Source organism: Diadema antillarum, unplaced genomic scaffold, assembly GCF_040938485.1.
Source record: "Diadema antillarum isolate AM-2024a unplaced genomic scaffold, OU_Dant_1.0 seq00000561_RagTag, whole genome shotgun sequence".
In the NCBI taxonomy this organism is placed as follows: Eukaryota; Metazoa; Echinodermata; class Echinoidea; order Diadematoida; family Diadematidae; genus Diadema; species Diadema antillarum.
In genome coordinates, this window is record NW_027271500.1 from 622,728 (window position 1) to 639,968 (window position 17,241).

General features: G+C 38.3%; 1 protein-coding gene across 1 annotated transcript; it reads left to right on the plus strand.

The window, feature by feature from the left end:
* The first annotated feature begins 10,927 nt into the window (after positions 1 to 10,927).
* Positions 10,928 to 12,931, plus strand: LOC139734985 (galactosylceramide sulfotransferase-like). The gene is made up of 2 exons (XM_071645761.1): positions 10,928 to 11,055; positions 11,821 to 12,931. The coding sequence occupies exons 1-2, from the start codon at positions 10,928 to 10,930 to the stop codon at positions 12,929 to 12,931; spliced, it is 1,239 nt and encodes a 412-aa protein (XP_071501862.1).
* The last annotated feature ends 4,310 nt before the right edge of the window (positions 12,932 to 17,241 follow it).

Consider the following 17,241-nt stretch of genomic DNA (forward strand, 5'->3'; position numbering starts at 1 on the left):
AAAGAATTTTCCTGGAAATTGGTGTCAGTTTCATTTTCATCTTCAGTTTGTTTTATTTCTCCATTTATGCACAAATGAAATCTTCATGACAGAATCAACAATGTTCACATCAAAACAGAAACAAGAGTACTCAAAAGAAATAGATATGATTACGTTAGGTGCGTATCTCATCGTGGGGGAGACAATAACACCGTTTCGCTTGACTTTGATAACGGCCTCTGGGTGTGATATATATATATATATATATATATATATATATATATATATATATAATGTTCATCTTGGAATTTTCCACGTGTTGGACTTCGAATGTTATTATTATAAGAAGATGAATATATATATATATATATATATATATATATATATATAAAATTCATCTTGGAATTTCCCACGTGTTGGACTTCGAATGTTATTATTATAAGAAGGAGTCTCTAATACGTCATCTGTAGTTCCAAAAAGAAGGTTTTTATTCACAAAATTTTCAACTCGCCTCGGGCCTTCGTTAGTGTAGTGTATACGGGTGTGTACTAGTACAATGAGTTTATTGTACTACTGTTATTATACAAGGATGCACAGGATAGAGTGCGTTAGTGTAGGCGTATAGTGCACTCGAGGGTATTTACAATTGTGAAACATGCACGAGGCGAAGCCGAGTGCATGTTGGACTACATTGTAATTACCCGAGAGTGAGCTACGCCTCCACACGCCACGAAATAATCCTGTGCATCATTTGTTTTATAAAATGGGTCGAAAATTCGAAAACTAACAGCATTTGTCAGCGTTTTTCACGTACCTTTGTGGGTCAAGACGTCCGAGGATTCGTCCCAAACATTTACGCACGTCGCACTCGGAAATCCCGCACATGTAAGTACTGTACGTATAAGCGTATACGTACGCCACATGATTGTTGTGCACAAGAAAGGCCGGCTGGCAGCCCGAACGAGAAGTTGTTTACAGGATTGACAGCGCGTATGGTAGCGCGCGACGCACTTGTAACAACTGATTAAGTGCGCACTGCTAGTGTAAACATTGTGACGTCAGTGACTTTACGCTTTTTTGCAAGGCCGTGCATGATAGTAAAAATTAATGCACGCACACGTGACTCATTTCAGCGCTTCCAATTGGCTACATTCTTGAACCCATTTTATAATATATGATAGACTAAAACTGAATTTTTATGTCGCCCAGTAGGCCTAACCGCATGCCGGATTTATGACGTACTGTCCAGCTTTCATGCAGGCAACATCGATGTAGGCTTACTGAATATTCATTTTATCTTTTTATTTTTTTATTTTTTTTCAGAGTTGTTATCGATATCAATAGGATGTGTCAGTACGGGACTCCTGCCAAGTAAAATAGATTCCCACCGCGCCGCTTGACGCATGTAGTACGTGCCGAGCCAATATTACTGGGGGAAAATCATCTTATGAAACCAGCACTGAATCTGACTGTGCGCCATCATCGTAAACTATTCCGCACGATTCTCTGCTACTTTTTAGGCGGACAGGTGGTCCACTCTTCACACTCAACTGATTTTTGTTTTCTACCAAAGCAACTACTGTATACATGTCACTATTGTCTGACCACACACATTCGACTGTGTGTATCTCTTCCAGCAAGGGAGCTATAGAGGGCGCACCAACTGCTAACGCCATCCATCATTATACAGTAATATTAGTGAATTGAATAACAGAACTGACCAAGCAAAGGACTCAAGGTATGTAACTGCATGTGCTTTTAGTCTTACTTTACCAGTTCCATTATAGTTTCATATCGGAGTTGGAGAAGCATGTTTTCTTCGTCGAAGATTTGAGGGGACATCGCGGAAACGTTTTGGTATGTGTGTGTGAGTGCATTTGTGTTAGAGGATCAGAACCAACATGGGCTAATAGATAATGACACATAATGGTTGGCCTAACGTTTTGAATGAATTTCATGCGAGTAAAACTCAGGTTGTATAACAACAGAGTGCGTTGTGAATGCTCGGCAGGCAGGGGTAGAATAATGAGGCTGTCGCAAGGAACAACGACGCTGCATATTAGCAGCAATAGAAATGACATTAACTTTTGCTTTCCGTTTCTCGAATGGTAAGTGGAAACATATTATAGACCGCTTTGAATGAGATTTTGTTAAAAAGTTCGATATATTTACATCGCCAGTGTTATTGCACAAGATCGGATGTTGGTGTTAATTCCGTCTATCCTTTGCATTTTGCAACTATATGGTACAAAGACCTGGTATACAAACCATGTTATGACTGTTTTTAGTTTTGGTTATTTGTTATGCAGGGAGGTGAGACGAAATCGTCTCACCTCCCTGTGTTTAGGTACTGTCTATTCACGTCCCTCGGTACGTATAAAGCAACATGCAGGGGATTGAAAGGATCGAGAGACCACACACATATGGTACCAGAGATGTCTTCGTCTAGCCTCCCTGATGGTATATATTGTATATAAACTCGTCATGCGAAGTAGTTTGTTCATGTTAATAGTTTAGAGCAACTCGATCTCTTAGCATTTTATCTTGCTGCTGTAAGCTGCCGGTGGTAGAGTTTTACTTCCTTTATGTCGGCTGTCAACAACAACAACAACAACAACAAAAAAGGAAAAGTCGCTTATTGTACGTGTACTCTTTCTTGGTTGCCTATATTTTTTTTTCTCCTAGATTTTATCCTGTCAAGTTCCGACCGCGAGGATATTTCCTAGCATGGAGTCAGGTCAAAATTATACCGCATTTGGAGATAATATATATAAACTGTGATGGAATTTGGCAGACGACAGTCGGTTGCTGTTGCTGGGTTTGCGATCCGTCCGCGCCAACTCGATCGTAACCAGATGGCATTTATTTCACGCCATGCAATGAAACACGCAGATAGATATTTGTAATGCTTTCATCATAGAGGCATGCAGCGCACTAACCGATTGAGCCACTTTGATGAGAATTGCTCTGAACTTGGAGGTCAAAGGTGAATTAAATCCAAAACTCAAACTCAATCTCGAACCCAAAAGGTGCGATAGCATGGCAAGTGTTTAGCTTACAAATGTCGAGCTGATTGGCAAACTCGACTGTACTGCAGGCTGAAGAACGCTCATGTTGCTTTTATATTACCATTAATTTCTTTTCACATGCCATGGACCCATCTCATCTTCTTTGGTACGTATTAAAACTTCACGCATATACGTTTGTAGTGGTCATATTTTATTAAGTATTAAGTATAGGCCTATATGGTTTGTAACATGTGGCTTGAAGTGAATTGAACTGTGCGTGGGACTAAGTAATTACAATCTATATTTTTGGTAGGAGGTTTATGCAAGGGGATTAAGGGGGCGAAGGAGTAGTGGAGTCTTCTCGTAAAATTAAGAGAAGGTTTGAGAAGAATTTCAATGTATTGCTTCGCAGCTCCAAGCGCAACCCGCAGCCTCGACAGATTATGGAACTCTTCTTTAGTTTTTACATAAAAAGTGTCATTATTTTCCTCAACGAGTCCGCTAATTAGTAAAGCCTGTATATAGGCTACGTTTATCCTCCATGTAATTTTACAAAGCTTAGTCAAGCTTTAATAAGTATTCTGCTGTCCTGGAGGGAAGACATATATTTTGTTTTTGTTTCGTTTTTCCCTAACATTGTGTTTTGTCAATATCGTTGAGTTTAGGATGACGTTCGCGGGGATGTTAGTTATTCCGACAGTTCGTTAATCCAACGACGAGAATGTGCGTGCTAACGAACATTCGGAATTACAAACCTTAGGCCTATTTCCTTTTCGCTTTAACGAACCTTCGGAATAACGAACTTCTTTATTATCATTCTTTGTAATAACTAGTCTTATTTCATTTTTCGGATTAACGAATATTCGGACATACTTTGGATTGACAAACCTTCGGAATAAAGAACTGAAACCGTATAGGTTGTAGAGTCCCTATCTAGAGCATCCCGCCGCCACCATCTGGATCAATTTAAGTCTCCACTGCCACTTATAAATTTCCATTGTGTGCATATTATTGATCATAATAACGTTCATAATGCTTTGGTTTTCTTGCTGTGATGGCGAACTATACGATTTATACATCATAGAGCCAAACTTACAAAGATTGACCGCCATGTTTTATATTCTTACATTATTTTACTGTGCATCCAAGCCGGATATTGTGATTCACTTCATTTTATTATACTTGATGTACATTCCTTCATTGAGAAACATGAAAATAAATTGAATTGAATTGAATTGAATTGAAAGGGTGATCAAGTCAAAAATCTATATGTTAAAGGACAAGTTCACCTTCACACACATAATTATACATGTGGATTGAATGAATGCATTAAAGGGACGGTACAGTACTGGTTGAGGTGGGGATTCATGTTTTGAACATTCCTAAGTGAGATAATGAGAAACCTCTTATGAAATATTATGAAAGAGCATGTTATTCTAAGAAGGATTCAACGTTTATTTAATGAAAATTGGTTTTCAAATGGCTGAGATATCCAAAAAGAGTGATAATAATAAAAGGCGACAGGTCACGCCTTTTATTAGGATCTCTTTGTTTCACCTTGTTTTTGGATATCTCGGCCATTTCAAAACTGATTTTCATCAAATAAACTTTTGATACCCCTTAGAATTGCATGCTCTCTGACATCTCATAGAGTGGTTTCTGAATATCTCGCAAAACGTTAAAAGCTAAATCCTCACCTCGACCAGAACTGCACACACTCTTTAATATTAGCAGAACACGTCAGTGAACGTTTGGGGAAAATCTGACAATCCGTTCAAAAGTTATGATTTTTTTAAAGTGTCTGCGCAGTCACTGCTGGATGAGAAGACTACTACAGTGTATGATGTCACATGGGTGCAACGATAAAAGGAAAATATAAAGAGAATTTCACAAAATTTTACTTTTTGAAAAAAGCGTACATTTCCTCGACTTGTCACTGACGTATGTTAAGGGTATTATTATTAACCCTGCCTTCTGAAAGAGAGAAGTCAAGTGACCACTCATTAGGCGAGAAAAGTGAGAATATGTTGAATTTTCTTTATATTTTCTCTATATCGTTGTACACATGTGACATCACAAGTGGTTGTAGTCTTCTCATCCAGCAGTGATTGAGCAGAAACTTCAAAAATTCATAACTTTTGAACGGATTTTCCGATATTCCTCAAACTGTCAAAGATGTGTTCTACTAATATTGCTGCATTCACTCAATCCACATGTCTATGAAGGTGGACTTGTCCTTTAAAGGTACTGATTTACCTTTAGGAGCAATGATTTAAAAAAAAATCGAGATATCACATTAACCTTGATGCATATGTGGAGGTCAATTATATCACAAAACACCCTATCATATAAAAATTTGCCTGAAAGCCTGAAATATAAGGAGATATCAATATTTTTCCGACTAAAACCATAAAGACCATAACTGTAGACGGTTGTAGTCTGGGGCCATCTTCCTCGTCAAGCTTAGCTTATGATGATGGTCCCCTGCATTTCATTTTTATCATTTCCTATTGCTTTCTTTCATATATGATATTCGTTCTTGAAAAAAAAAGAAAATGTATGTAAGATCCAAACGTTACGAATAATAGCTGTGTGAATGACTATGTAAGTATTTTGTTGATTTGTTGATAAGAAAATTCTACAAAAATCAATTTTTCATGAAAATTACAAATTCCATCAACTTGATATTGACATATGTTAAGGGTAGCAATTATTCCCCCTGCTTTCTGAAAGAGGTTGGTCCATTGCTCTTTCATAATTCTAGAAAAGTGAATTTTTGTCGAATTTCCTTTATATTTTCTTTGTATTGTTGTCTACTCATACGTCATATCCTCTAGTAGTCTCCTCATCCAGCGGTTCCAACACCAAAACTTTAAAAATTCATAACTTTTGCATCGTTCGTCCGATTTTCCTCAAACTTTCACTGATGTGTTCTACTAATGTTGCTGCTTTCACTCAATCCACATTGCTCTTTGGGTTTACCTTCCCTTTAAACTGAACTTCGCTAATAAGCCGCGCGTAGAACATCCTGTGACGGTAAATGACAAGAGGTCATCGTAGAGGGCGTCATCTGAACTTAGGAGATGGTAGGGAGATCCTTTCTTCCCTTTTGCAGATTCTCAAGAAGTTCAAGGACAATGACTATTATTTGTCGACCCTCCTATAGAAACGAATTAATGACATCTGTGAAAACACGTACCATCCTCAAGGTTTTGGTTTCCGTGGGAAGTTTTTAGACGTCTCCCCCATTTTAGTCAATTTACAACTGGATTGTTCACGTCATAACCAAGTTGTGCAGGAGCCGTTGCAGAAAAATCAGCAGTAAGTCAATATATATACTAAGTATGTTTACAACGTTCATTTGATATTGGAGGGGTCAATATTATTAGTGTCTAAATGCTTTTGACTGGCATAGCACCCACACTATTGTCATTTTGTTATGTTTTGTTTCAATTTGTCATACCCATGGCATGTAACCTATTTTGATTTGATTTGAAAACCAGAATGAATGCGAACAAACGAACGAACGAACGAACGAACGAACGAACGAACGAACGAACGAACGAACGAACGAACGAACGAACGAACGAACGAACGAACGAACGAACGAACGAAGTATGGAACTATTATCATGCTTGCTGTCCGCGTCACCTTAATGAGACTGTTACGCCGTTTTAGGAGATTTTGTTTCCCCTATAGCTGCTGACTAAAAGATATTCAATTTGCACAACTTTATCCTATTGCATCTCATAAAGATTTCTCTGAGTAATCATTATGTGTCGATTTTCTGCTAATTTTGACTGGAAATATATTCGCACAATGCGTTTAAGTTTATTGGACTCTGATTTTTCAAATTTCGTTAACTCTAGTATATGATAACGTGATATTTTGTTGAACTTGTCCGCTGTTTTTTACTGGCACCATTCTCAACTCGCCAGGTAGGCCTACACTGCCAGTGTCTTTGAAACTTATCCTCAATAGGTTATAGCAACCGGAAGCTTTTTTGTTTATTCGGACGAAGGAGTGACACATGTGGATTTAGGACCGACGGTCAACTTGCATCAATTGTATACCTGTTGGTATTTCAGTACAAAGTACAACAGTGCAACGTCAGTGGGAAGATTTTATAAACAATGACAGAATTGAGCAGTGTTGAACACTGATGCACGAATGAATACTAGGAGGAAGATGCACGTATTGAACAATTTGTTTGCTGTGCTGTAAGATCCTCGATATATCACTTAACAATTTATCATGTGGTAGAAATATTTTACACCTATGTAGATGGCCTGTATATATAATTATGTGTTGTTGTTTTTTTATCGGCGATTCTCGTGACATAGTGATTTTTGTGTCAAAATGAATAGATAAGGATTACCGGGCGGTATGTTTATTTGATTGCGTCACGACTGCGGTGCAATTCCCCTTGGTGATTCGACTAAAGTGTCTTCAGTACTTGAAGATCCGTGTTCAGATATGGAAAGTTTGATTTGTCCGCTGCTTTGCCATTTTTCTGTCACCAGCATAGAATTTCTGGAACTGTCAGTGCTTTACTATTCGTTTTTGAAACTCCATAGGCAACCACCCCACCCCCATTAGCCTTTGTTAAAGACCATCTCAGCGTATACTGATTACAAGATGGGGAGCAGAGGGTCTTCAATCAAGCCTCCTCGGTCAAGCCCAAATCGAGAGGCTTAAAGGGATAGGATCGCATTGGTGGAGATGAGGATTGGACTTTTAACTTTCTGTGAGATACCAAGAAACCACTTACGAAAATCTAATACAAAGCATACCATTCTAAGAGGAATTCAAAGTTTATATGATGAAAATCGGTTTTGGAATGGCTGGGACATCCAAAAAGAAGGTAAAATGCAGCGATCCTAGTAAAAGGTGGGTCCAATCATTTATTCGGTTAGCTCTGTTTTTGATGTCTCAGCCATTTCAATACCAATTTTTATCAAATAAACGTTGAATCCCTCTTGGAATTACATGCTCTGTCATATTTCATAAGAGGTTTCTTATTATCTTAAAAATAAAATAGAAAAATGTTAGAAACTTAAAGTTAGGTCTCAACCAAAACCAAAAATGATCCCTTTACCACGCGCTGTAGAGATTAGTACGACCTCTGTTTTGTTTAGAGTTGCTTGCGACTGGCGATATACTCGCGATTCACATGCAGTATTTTATTTTTATAGGGTCTTGGAAAAGGCTACCTCGTTGTTCGGATAATTCTTCCTTTCTGATGCAGAGACTCCAACTCTCCCGTTTTCGACGGGAGATCTCCCGCCGAAAACTCATTTTTGCAGAATCTCCCGGTCTCCCGCTTAATATCTAATTTCTCCCGCCCTGGCTCTGTGTCTCCCGTTGGAAAGGATTTCTTACTTATTGCTATTATATGCTGAAAAAATAAGCCTTAGATAGCACCAGAGAGCATCTAGAACCCTAGGAACTTCGCGCTTCGCACACATCAATTTGGAGTCTCCCGTTTGCTAGGGGTCTCAGGCGGGAGAATCTCCAGATCAGAACGTGCTTTAGGTTGGAGTCTCTGCTGATGGCATTTCAAGATGTGTAAGGATGTGATCTGAATTGAAAGTTAACTAATAAGGAAAACTCAGTGAGTAATCCCATCTGGCTGGATTGGTTGAAGGTCATGAACAGTGAAAAATCCCTAGAAAAAAGAGAGGATCGTTACGGTATTTTTAGCTTGTGTTATTTTACTTAAAAGAATTGTCATGACAAACTCGTTCCAGTTGGTCGATATACACACGCAAACGCAAACATAGAAACATAAGTATGAATATCATTTATGCCCAGATTACGAGCTAATGACCTTTGACATTTTGTCTTTTGCCCCATTTCTACAGTATATTTCTGTGGGAAAGACGGTGTTTGTGAGTATTTATAGACATATACATAAAGGTACGTATTTTGTGTGTGTGTGATCATACAAATACACCTGAAAAGCACAAGAGAGGATGAAATTAAAAAAAAAAATGGAAAAAGCTATAATGTATTGCAACATTTCTCCCACGGATATGCCATTGTCAGGGAATTGAAATACTCCGTATTGATTTTGTTCCATATTTGCCAGAATATGTACATAAAGTATGGAGTGCATTATTTATTCAGTGCGAGAAGATGAAGCATTGAACGTGAATGTACGGCTCTCCTCTGCTCGGTTCTCTTGCAATTAAATGTACTTCATTAAAACGGCCTTGACGGAGGCTAATCTTTGCAAGGCTGTCAGATTGCCAAAAATATATTTCTCTCCGATTTCAAAGACAGGAGCAGTTTGGGAATATACTCACAGATGGAAGAACCATTTCCCGTCCCTTGACGTTTAGGCGCGGTGCGACATTTGACACATTGTTATGTCGCTTTGGGGTAGAAATATATATATACGTATATATATATATATATATATATATATATATATATATATATATATATAGTGACAGCAATGGCGCAGTGGTGCAAGGACAGTTAATATACATTGGCAGCAAAACTTGCACAGAGATTAAAGGGGTGCAACCCAACATCATATGCAGCCACGTCTCTGTGCAAGTTTTGCTGCCAATATATATATATATATATATATATATATATATATATAAGTAACAAAGCTGCAACAAAGTTCATGCTGTATTCACCAACGGTTTATTTCTTCACACAAATTTTCGAGCGTCTCGCCGCCCTTTCTCAAGTGTTGATACTGAGAAAACCTTTTCCTTCTCTCAGTATCAGCACTTGAGAAAGGGCGGCGAGACGCTCGAAAATTTGTGTGAAGAAATAAACCGTTGGTGAATACAGCATGAACTTTGTTGCAGCTTTGTTACTTATATATATATATATATATATATATATATATATATATATATATATATGTTGTAATATGTATTGGCACTTGATATAAAGGTTGACATTATGTGCCTCCTAGTCCACAGATAGGCTATAAATGCTTGATAAGCATGTCCGTCATACGTCTGACTATGGAATTATCGTGGTCATGTGTTGTCTGAGAATATATGATTTTAAAAAGACGTTCCTATGAGTTATGTTCATATAGGCCCGCTTCTAGACTTTTAAAAGGGAAATTCTGGACAAGCACAAAAGGAAACGTTTATACTTATCAATATATTGTATGTTCTATACCGATTAATATAGAAAAACAGTGAAGATTTTGTGCAGGCCAAAGGGAGAGATTTTGTGATGTGATGACATCATCGCCTAAAAATCTTTGCATGATTATTGTGACCGATATTTCTGTTTTCAACTTTGAACTTTAGAAAGTTTCTTATTCTCTCCCCCCTCCCTCCTTGTAACCTTATCTCTCACTTTTCTCTTTCTTCAATTTTACTTTATTGATCACAGTCACCTTCAAAAAGGAGTGTCCAGAGTACATCCTCGGCTGTCCGTAAGCGTTTGTTTCAAGCGCTGAACTTCGCACCGGATGTCCAAATTCCTATTGCCCACCGAAAGAGGGCGATGTTCGGTCTTCGACGTACCAAGACGATCGCACGCCAGAGATATTGTATACCTAAAAACTCTTTGTCTCACACCCTTTTATAACATATCCTAACAGAAACTCGAGTCTAGGTTACAACAAGCCTTCAGAATACTAGTACACGAAAGATTCAGTGTCTCTCCCAGCATCAAAACTGATTGCACTTTCTGAATCTATACGCGAGAGCAAGTATTCCCCCTCTAAAATGAAAAGAAACATTTCCAGCTTCTAAGTGGAGTAAAGTCCACCACCTCCGGACTCTAAGTGGAGTGGGGTTCCCCCCCCCCCCCTCGAAGAATTCATCCTAACCAACTGCACCTAAAGTAGGTCTTACCGAAGTTCTATGGCTTATTATGTATGAAGTTTCCCCCCAGTGTGGTTATAGTATCGGCCCGGTCCAGTCTATTTAAGGGTGTGAGACAACCAGGTGACGCCAATGGGACGCTTAAAGCATCATGGCAAAGTCTGTATCGTTCTTGCATCTGTCATTCTCATTGCCATGGTGACGAAAATGAAGACATCGCCGAAGATATTGGCGAATCAGTCCCCTTCCGCATTTTCGAAGTAAGTGATGTAGTTTTCTCCGAGAACCGTAAAATTGGTCTTGGAAGTTGAAGAGTAATGGTCGAGGCGTCCCCCCCCCCCCCCTCTTAATGACGTTACCCAAACGCCCCTCTCGTTTTCAAGTGATCAACAATGAAAGGAACGACTAAATATTTCGCTCTTTTAAGTACAATTTATTGTATATCCGTTTATTTGGATTTTCTTTCGGGGGACCCGAACATTTTGTAGGTCCCTCCATTTTCCACTTTTCGTTGAGTGTATCATGAACTTATAAAAAATTAAGAATAGGCTTGTGAAATTAACCGTAGAGCGTGTCATAAACTCATAGATAAAGGTGAATATAAAATCAATCGTTACGACAAACATATTTTGTCTTAAAGAAAGATATTATATTTGCTAATTGATTTCACTGAACATTGTAGCATTATCTCATTTGCATATAAGACCTTTTTAATTTGTGTTCTATGAAATATAAACTCAATTTTTAATTAAATTAAATTGAAATAAAGTGTTCCGAACAAGACGCTTGGAGAAAGTTTAGTCCATCTTTAGATCAGAATGCTCAGCTAGAGGATTTGTTGGTACACCTAATTTTTATGAATGGAAAACGCGAATATTTTGCGTTGCTGGAGCACTTGTATAACAAGATCATAAATCAAATGTGATACTTTCATAGTAATGTTGCTATGTGGTTGCGTTTACAAGCGAGGCCTTGATGTATGCTTTACGCACAGTATTTATCTATTTTTTCTCCCTCTCTCTAAGTGAAGCTCAACGCGACAACTCGAGCCTTTCCCGGAGTTGCCTGATAACTAACCAAAACTGTCCGCAGCGTCAACTCAACCGGCTTCGGAAGCATCGGATAGTCTTCGTCAAGACGCACAAGACAGGCTCTTCCACGGTCGCTTCGATTTTTCAGCGATACGGCTACTTCAACGGACTTAACTTCCTAGTGCCGAATTGCTCTCACATTCTAGCCGGTCACCAGCCATTCAGCATCGCAAAACTGCAAAACATATCCACATTTGACTACCGCGGCGGTTTTGATCTGCTCACAAACCACGTAAGATACAGCCGCAAGGAATTGGATCGCGTCATGCCCAATGCTACGTACGTCACCATCATACGCGATCCCGCTGCGCAGTTTGAATCCTCATTTTATTACTTCGGTATGTACAAGTATTTTCCGTCAGGACGAGACCCCATACAATTGTTCCTTTCACATCCGAACAAGAAGTTCCGAGCTATGCTGAACCGCAGCAGGTCGACCACCGAAAGACGACTTATGAACCAGCAGCTCTTCGACCTGGGTCTCGATCTCGATGACATGCAGGACGATGACGCCATCACTTCCAAGATCAAACAGCTCGATCAGGAATTCGACCTGGTTATGATCAGCGAATTCTTCGATCAATCGCTTCTGCTCCTCAAAAAGCTGCTAAACTTGAGTTTTGATGACATCCGCTATTTTTCCAAGGGTGTCCGTTCGGCAAGTTACCGCGCTTCCATGAGCGACGAAGTGCGCGGGAAAATCCGTGCCTGGAACTCTGCAGACGCGAAGCTGTACGAACATTTCAACAGAACATTTTGGCGGAGAGTAAAGGAGTATGGTCCTCTTTTTAGTGAAGATTTAGCCGAGCTCAAACGGCGACAAGTCCGGCTGAAAGAAACGTGTTTTGCTGGCACGAGAACCAGCGACCTAGATGGTCGTGTGCTTATTCCCGTTCTAAGGAATGGCGCCCCCTTGTGGTGCCATACTTTCACGAGACTCGACTCCCAGTACACTCGTATTATTCGGACTGCCATGAAAGCTAAAGGTGTTCCATTATACAATAACTGTGTATCGCAGCATCGGCATAATCATATTCAGGACTAGTCCAATGACTGCAAAAGAGTTTAGCAACGTTGTACTGGGTATTTTCCATTTCCCTTGATTTACAAGGCAGATGAAATAATATCTTAAGTTGGCAAAACAGGAGAAGTCTCGTAGTCATTGAAACTACACCGCAACATTGAACAAATGAGCGACATACACAGAGCAATATCAAATTAATGATATATGTACCAGCATGAGAAAGTGCTATAAATTACACTGTACTTCAAATTTATCACTTCAGTTTTCCTGTGTAATTACTTATTACAGCGCCCTCTGTTTTCCTGAACCAACGAGAGAAGGAGAAAGAAAGAGAGCGGGGGAGGGGGGTGCACGTATCTGAGCAAGTCCTATACAGCTGTATCAGGAATTTTCCGCAATCAATGACACATTGATCCTTCATACACTGGTTCATTCTACTGTTCCTGTGTTGTTGTTTTTATTGTAATAATAATAATCATCATCATCATAATAATAATGATAATAATATTATTAATAATGATAATGATAATAATAATAATAGTAATGATAATATTGAAATAATAATAATGATTATTATTGTTATTATTATCAGTAGTAGTAGTAGTAGTAGTATCATTATTATCATGGGTTGTTTTGGGTTGTTGTGTTTTTTGTTTGTTTCTTTGTTTGTTTGTTTGTTTTTTTCATCGCATCACAATAAGCCAGTTCGCAGTTCCACTTTGCACATGAGCAGAAAAAGGTCATTCGTATTCCAACAGGCGCGTTGGTTTTTGAATTCACTGAGATAAGTATCTGTGATGGAATGATTATTCATGCAGTCCTTATAAATGGTGCTTGCCAGCACATCCACCTGACAGAAAAAAAAAATGGTATTTGGCAATACTGTATCAATAGAAAGAGATCGTTAATACATTCAGTACAAAGTAATGAAATGGGTGCTTTTCCAAATGTTACTTGACGGATCATTGTGGCCATCTGGGCCCCGTTTCATAAAACTTGGTATCAGTAACAAGTTGTCATAGTTGTTATAAGCTACTGAAATCCTCGCATCTGATTGGCTAAGAGCAAATTTGCCACAGAAATGAGGCACTTGTCACTGACATTATTTACTGATAATAAGTTTTATGAAACGGGACCCTGGTCTACACAAGTTCATTCTTTGTTTGAACAGGATTGATGAATCCCATAAATTGTTACGTAAAGCCTATGCGCTGAAAACGAGTGCAGTGTCCCTAACCGACTGAAAAAACAAAAGAAAGTTCATTCATCTCAATCTCCTCATCTCAATCTCATCTCGATCTCCTCATCTCAATCTCATCTCAGTCTCCTCATCTCAATCTCATCTCAGTCTCCTCATCTCAATCTCATCTCAGTCTCCTTATCTCGATCTCATCTCAATCTCCTCATCTCAATCTCATCTCAATCTCCTCATCTCAATCTCATCCGATCTTATCATCTCAATCATCTCAATCTCCTCATCCCAATCTCATCTCAATCTCCTCATCTCAATCTCATCTCAATCTCCTCATCTCAATCTCATCTCAATCTCCTCATCTCAATCTCATCTCAATCTCCTCATCTCAATCTCAATCTCATCTCAATCTCATCTCAATCTCCTCATCTCAATCTCATCCGATCTTATCTCAATCATCTCAATCTCCTCATCCCAATCTCATCTCAATCTCCTCATCTCAATCTCATCTCAATCTCCTCATCTCAATCTCATCTCAATCTCATCTCAATCTCATCTCAATCTCCTCATCTCAATCTCATCTCAATCTCCTCATCTCAATCTCATCTCAATCTCCTCATCTCAATCATCTCAATCTCCTCATCTCAATCTCATCTCAATCTCCTCATCTCAATCATCTCAATCTCCTCATCCCAATCTCATCTCAGTCTCCTCATCTCAATCTCATCTCAGTCTCCTCATCTCAATCTCATCTCAATCTCCTCATCTCAATCTCATCTCAATCTCATCTCAATCTCATCATCTCAATCTTATCTCAATCTCCTTAGCTCAATCTCATCTCAATCTCATCATCTCAATCTTATCTCAATCTCCTTAGCTCAATCTCATCTCAATCTCCTCATCTCAATCTCCTCATCTCCATCTCATCTCAATCTCATCTCAATCTCCTCATCTCAATCTCATCTCAATCTCCTTATCTCAATCTCCTCATCTCAATCTCATCCGATCTCCTCATCTCAATCATCTGAATCTCCTCATCCCAATCTCATCTCAATCTCCTCATCTCAATCTCATCTCAATCTCCTCATCTTAATCTCATCTCAATCTCCTCATCTCAATCTCATCTCAATCTCCTCATCTCAATCTCCTCATCTCAATCTCATCTCAATCTCCTCATCTCAATCTCATCTCAATCTCCTTATCTCAATCTCATCTCAATCTCATCTCAATCTCCTCATCTCAATCTCATCTCAATCTCATCTCAATTTTATCTCAATATCATCTCAATCTCCTCATCTCAATCCTCATCAGCTCAGTGCTCCTCATAATCTGTAGCTCGATTTTAACTGGGACCTACGTTCGACAAGCTTGCTGCTTTTAAGTAGGTTCCTTCATGATATTTCTTTGGCATTTATTTTCAGATTCCAACTTTCATAGATCGACCACTATGTTTTATATGTTTGCAATTTTTATGTATGTCTCCTAACTGGATATGATGTACATGTATTTCATTTTGTAATATTATGCCTCCTAGTTGGATATCATGTGTTATTTAATTTTGTTATACTTGATGTATTTTTTCATCGAGAAATATGAAAATAAATTGAAATTGAAATTGAAAAAAAAAATTGTGACATGTAATCAAAACTTTCAGGAGAACTGCAACAAACCCCCACTCGCCCGAACTTTACCTACACAATATATTGTGTACTATCAATCACTCGCCATGGGGCGTGCAAGTAATCTCTATCTCATAACCATACTCAGATGATAGGTAAATTTCCACATCTGATGAGATTATATTAGATATACATCTTATAAAACACTCTCTGTAACACGAACAAAAACGAAAGAACAATTCTCATCAAGCTAGCAAACTTCACTGTAGAGATCATTCTCAACAGGCAATTGTTGTTCTGTGTAAAGACTCAAGAAGAATGCAAGAAGTTGTTGAATTGATTATTGTCAAGGTTCCCGTACGCAATGTGCTTCGTTATGATAAATACAGAAAACAAATGAGACTTGTTTGTCGGAGCTTTTAAAGCTTCGAAAAATCTGACAGAGAAACCTTACATCTTTCAGGTCTGTTAACTTTCATTTTTTTCCCACTTCTAGACAAAGGAAAATCGGAGTCTCATTGATATATTAATTTTAGTAGTATTGCTCACTGAGTTGCAAAAAACATACCTGAATCTCCCTGAAAGCTTTCTGGATTCATGTTCCGATGTGTGACGGTTCTCTTGGCAGCCGTACGTTTTAGTCTTTTTATAGATACGCATGATGCAAAATTATCAATTAGAGCTAATTGAAAGGCACTATAAACACCATCTGCAGATGAAACCAAAACCAAGCATTAGTGCTTAGAAATAACTCTAAAATGTGAGTCAGGGATAGAAACAACCAATGTAAAAAATTGAATCAGTATAATCGATGTTAAGTATTGTTAAATATACAAAATTTGAACAACAGTTATGATAAAAACATTTTCAGACTAAATCGTCTACAGTTATCATTTATTGAGAAGATAAACTGTGATATCTCTTTATATTTTATGATTTCTTGCAAAATTTTTATGTGGTAGGATGTTTTGTGATACAACTGATCTACACGTATGCATCAAATGTGATAACTCGAACATAATCACTACTCCCAAAGGTAAACAGGGCCTATCACGTCTAGTATACTGTACAAAGTAATGGGTATTCTATTGACCCTTCAGTCAGGAGAAATTACACTATATCTTAGGGTAATGGGCTGATTACAGCTTGTTATTCCGAAGGTTCTTTAATTCGAAAACGAAATGGGGTTTGTAATTCAGAAGGTTCGTTAAAGCCCACCTTCTTTTCATTTTCGGATTAACGAACCTAATTTCATTTCCGGATTAACGATTATTCGGAATAACGCCACAACAAAGTTCGGATTAACGAACCCTTTCTCATTTTCAGATTAACGAACATCTAAGTACACGTACAGGGAATTTGTGCTTTTCGGAGGCAACGAACCTTTATTATTTTCCTTTTAACGAACCTTCGGAATAACGAACATCTCCAATGGGTTATAATATATAATAAGTTATTATATAATAATAATAATAATAATATACATTTTCCTACTTTAAAAATCATACCTTGGAAGCGGG

What these genes read in the sequence shown, in the direction of transcription:
- LOC139734985 (XM_071645761.1), top strand. Translation starts at nt 10,928, where the DNA reads ATGGGACGCTTAAAGCATCATGGCAAAGTCTGTATCGTTCTTGCATCT. An exon ending in TCCCCTTCCGCATTTTCGAA is followed by an intron (nt 11,056 to 11,820) that starts GTAAGTGATGTA and finishes CCTCTCTCTAAG; the next exon opens with TGAAGCTCAACGCGACAACT.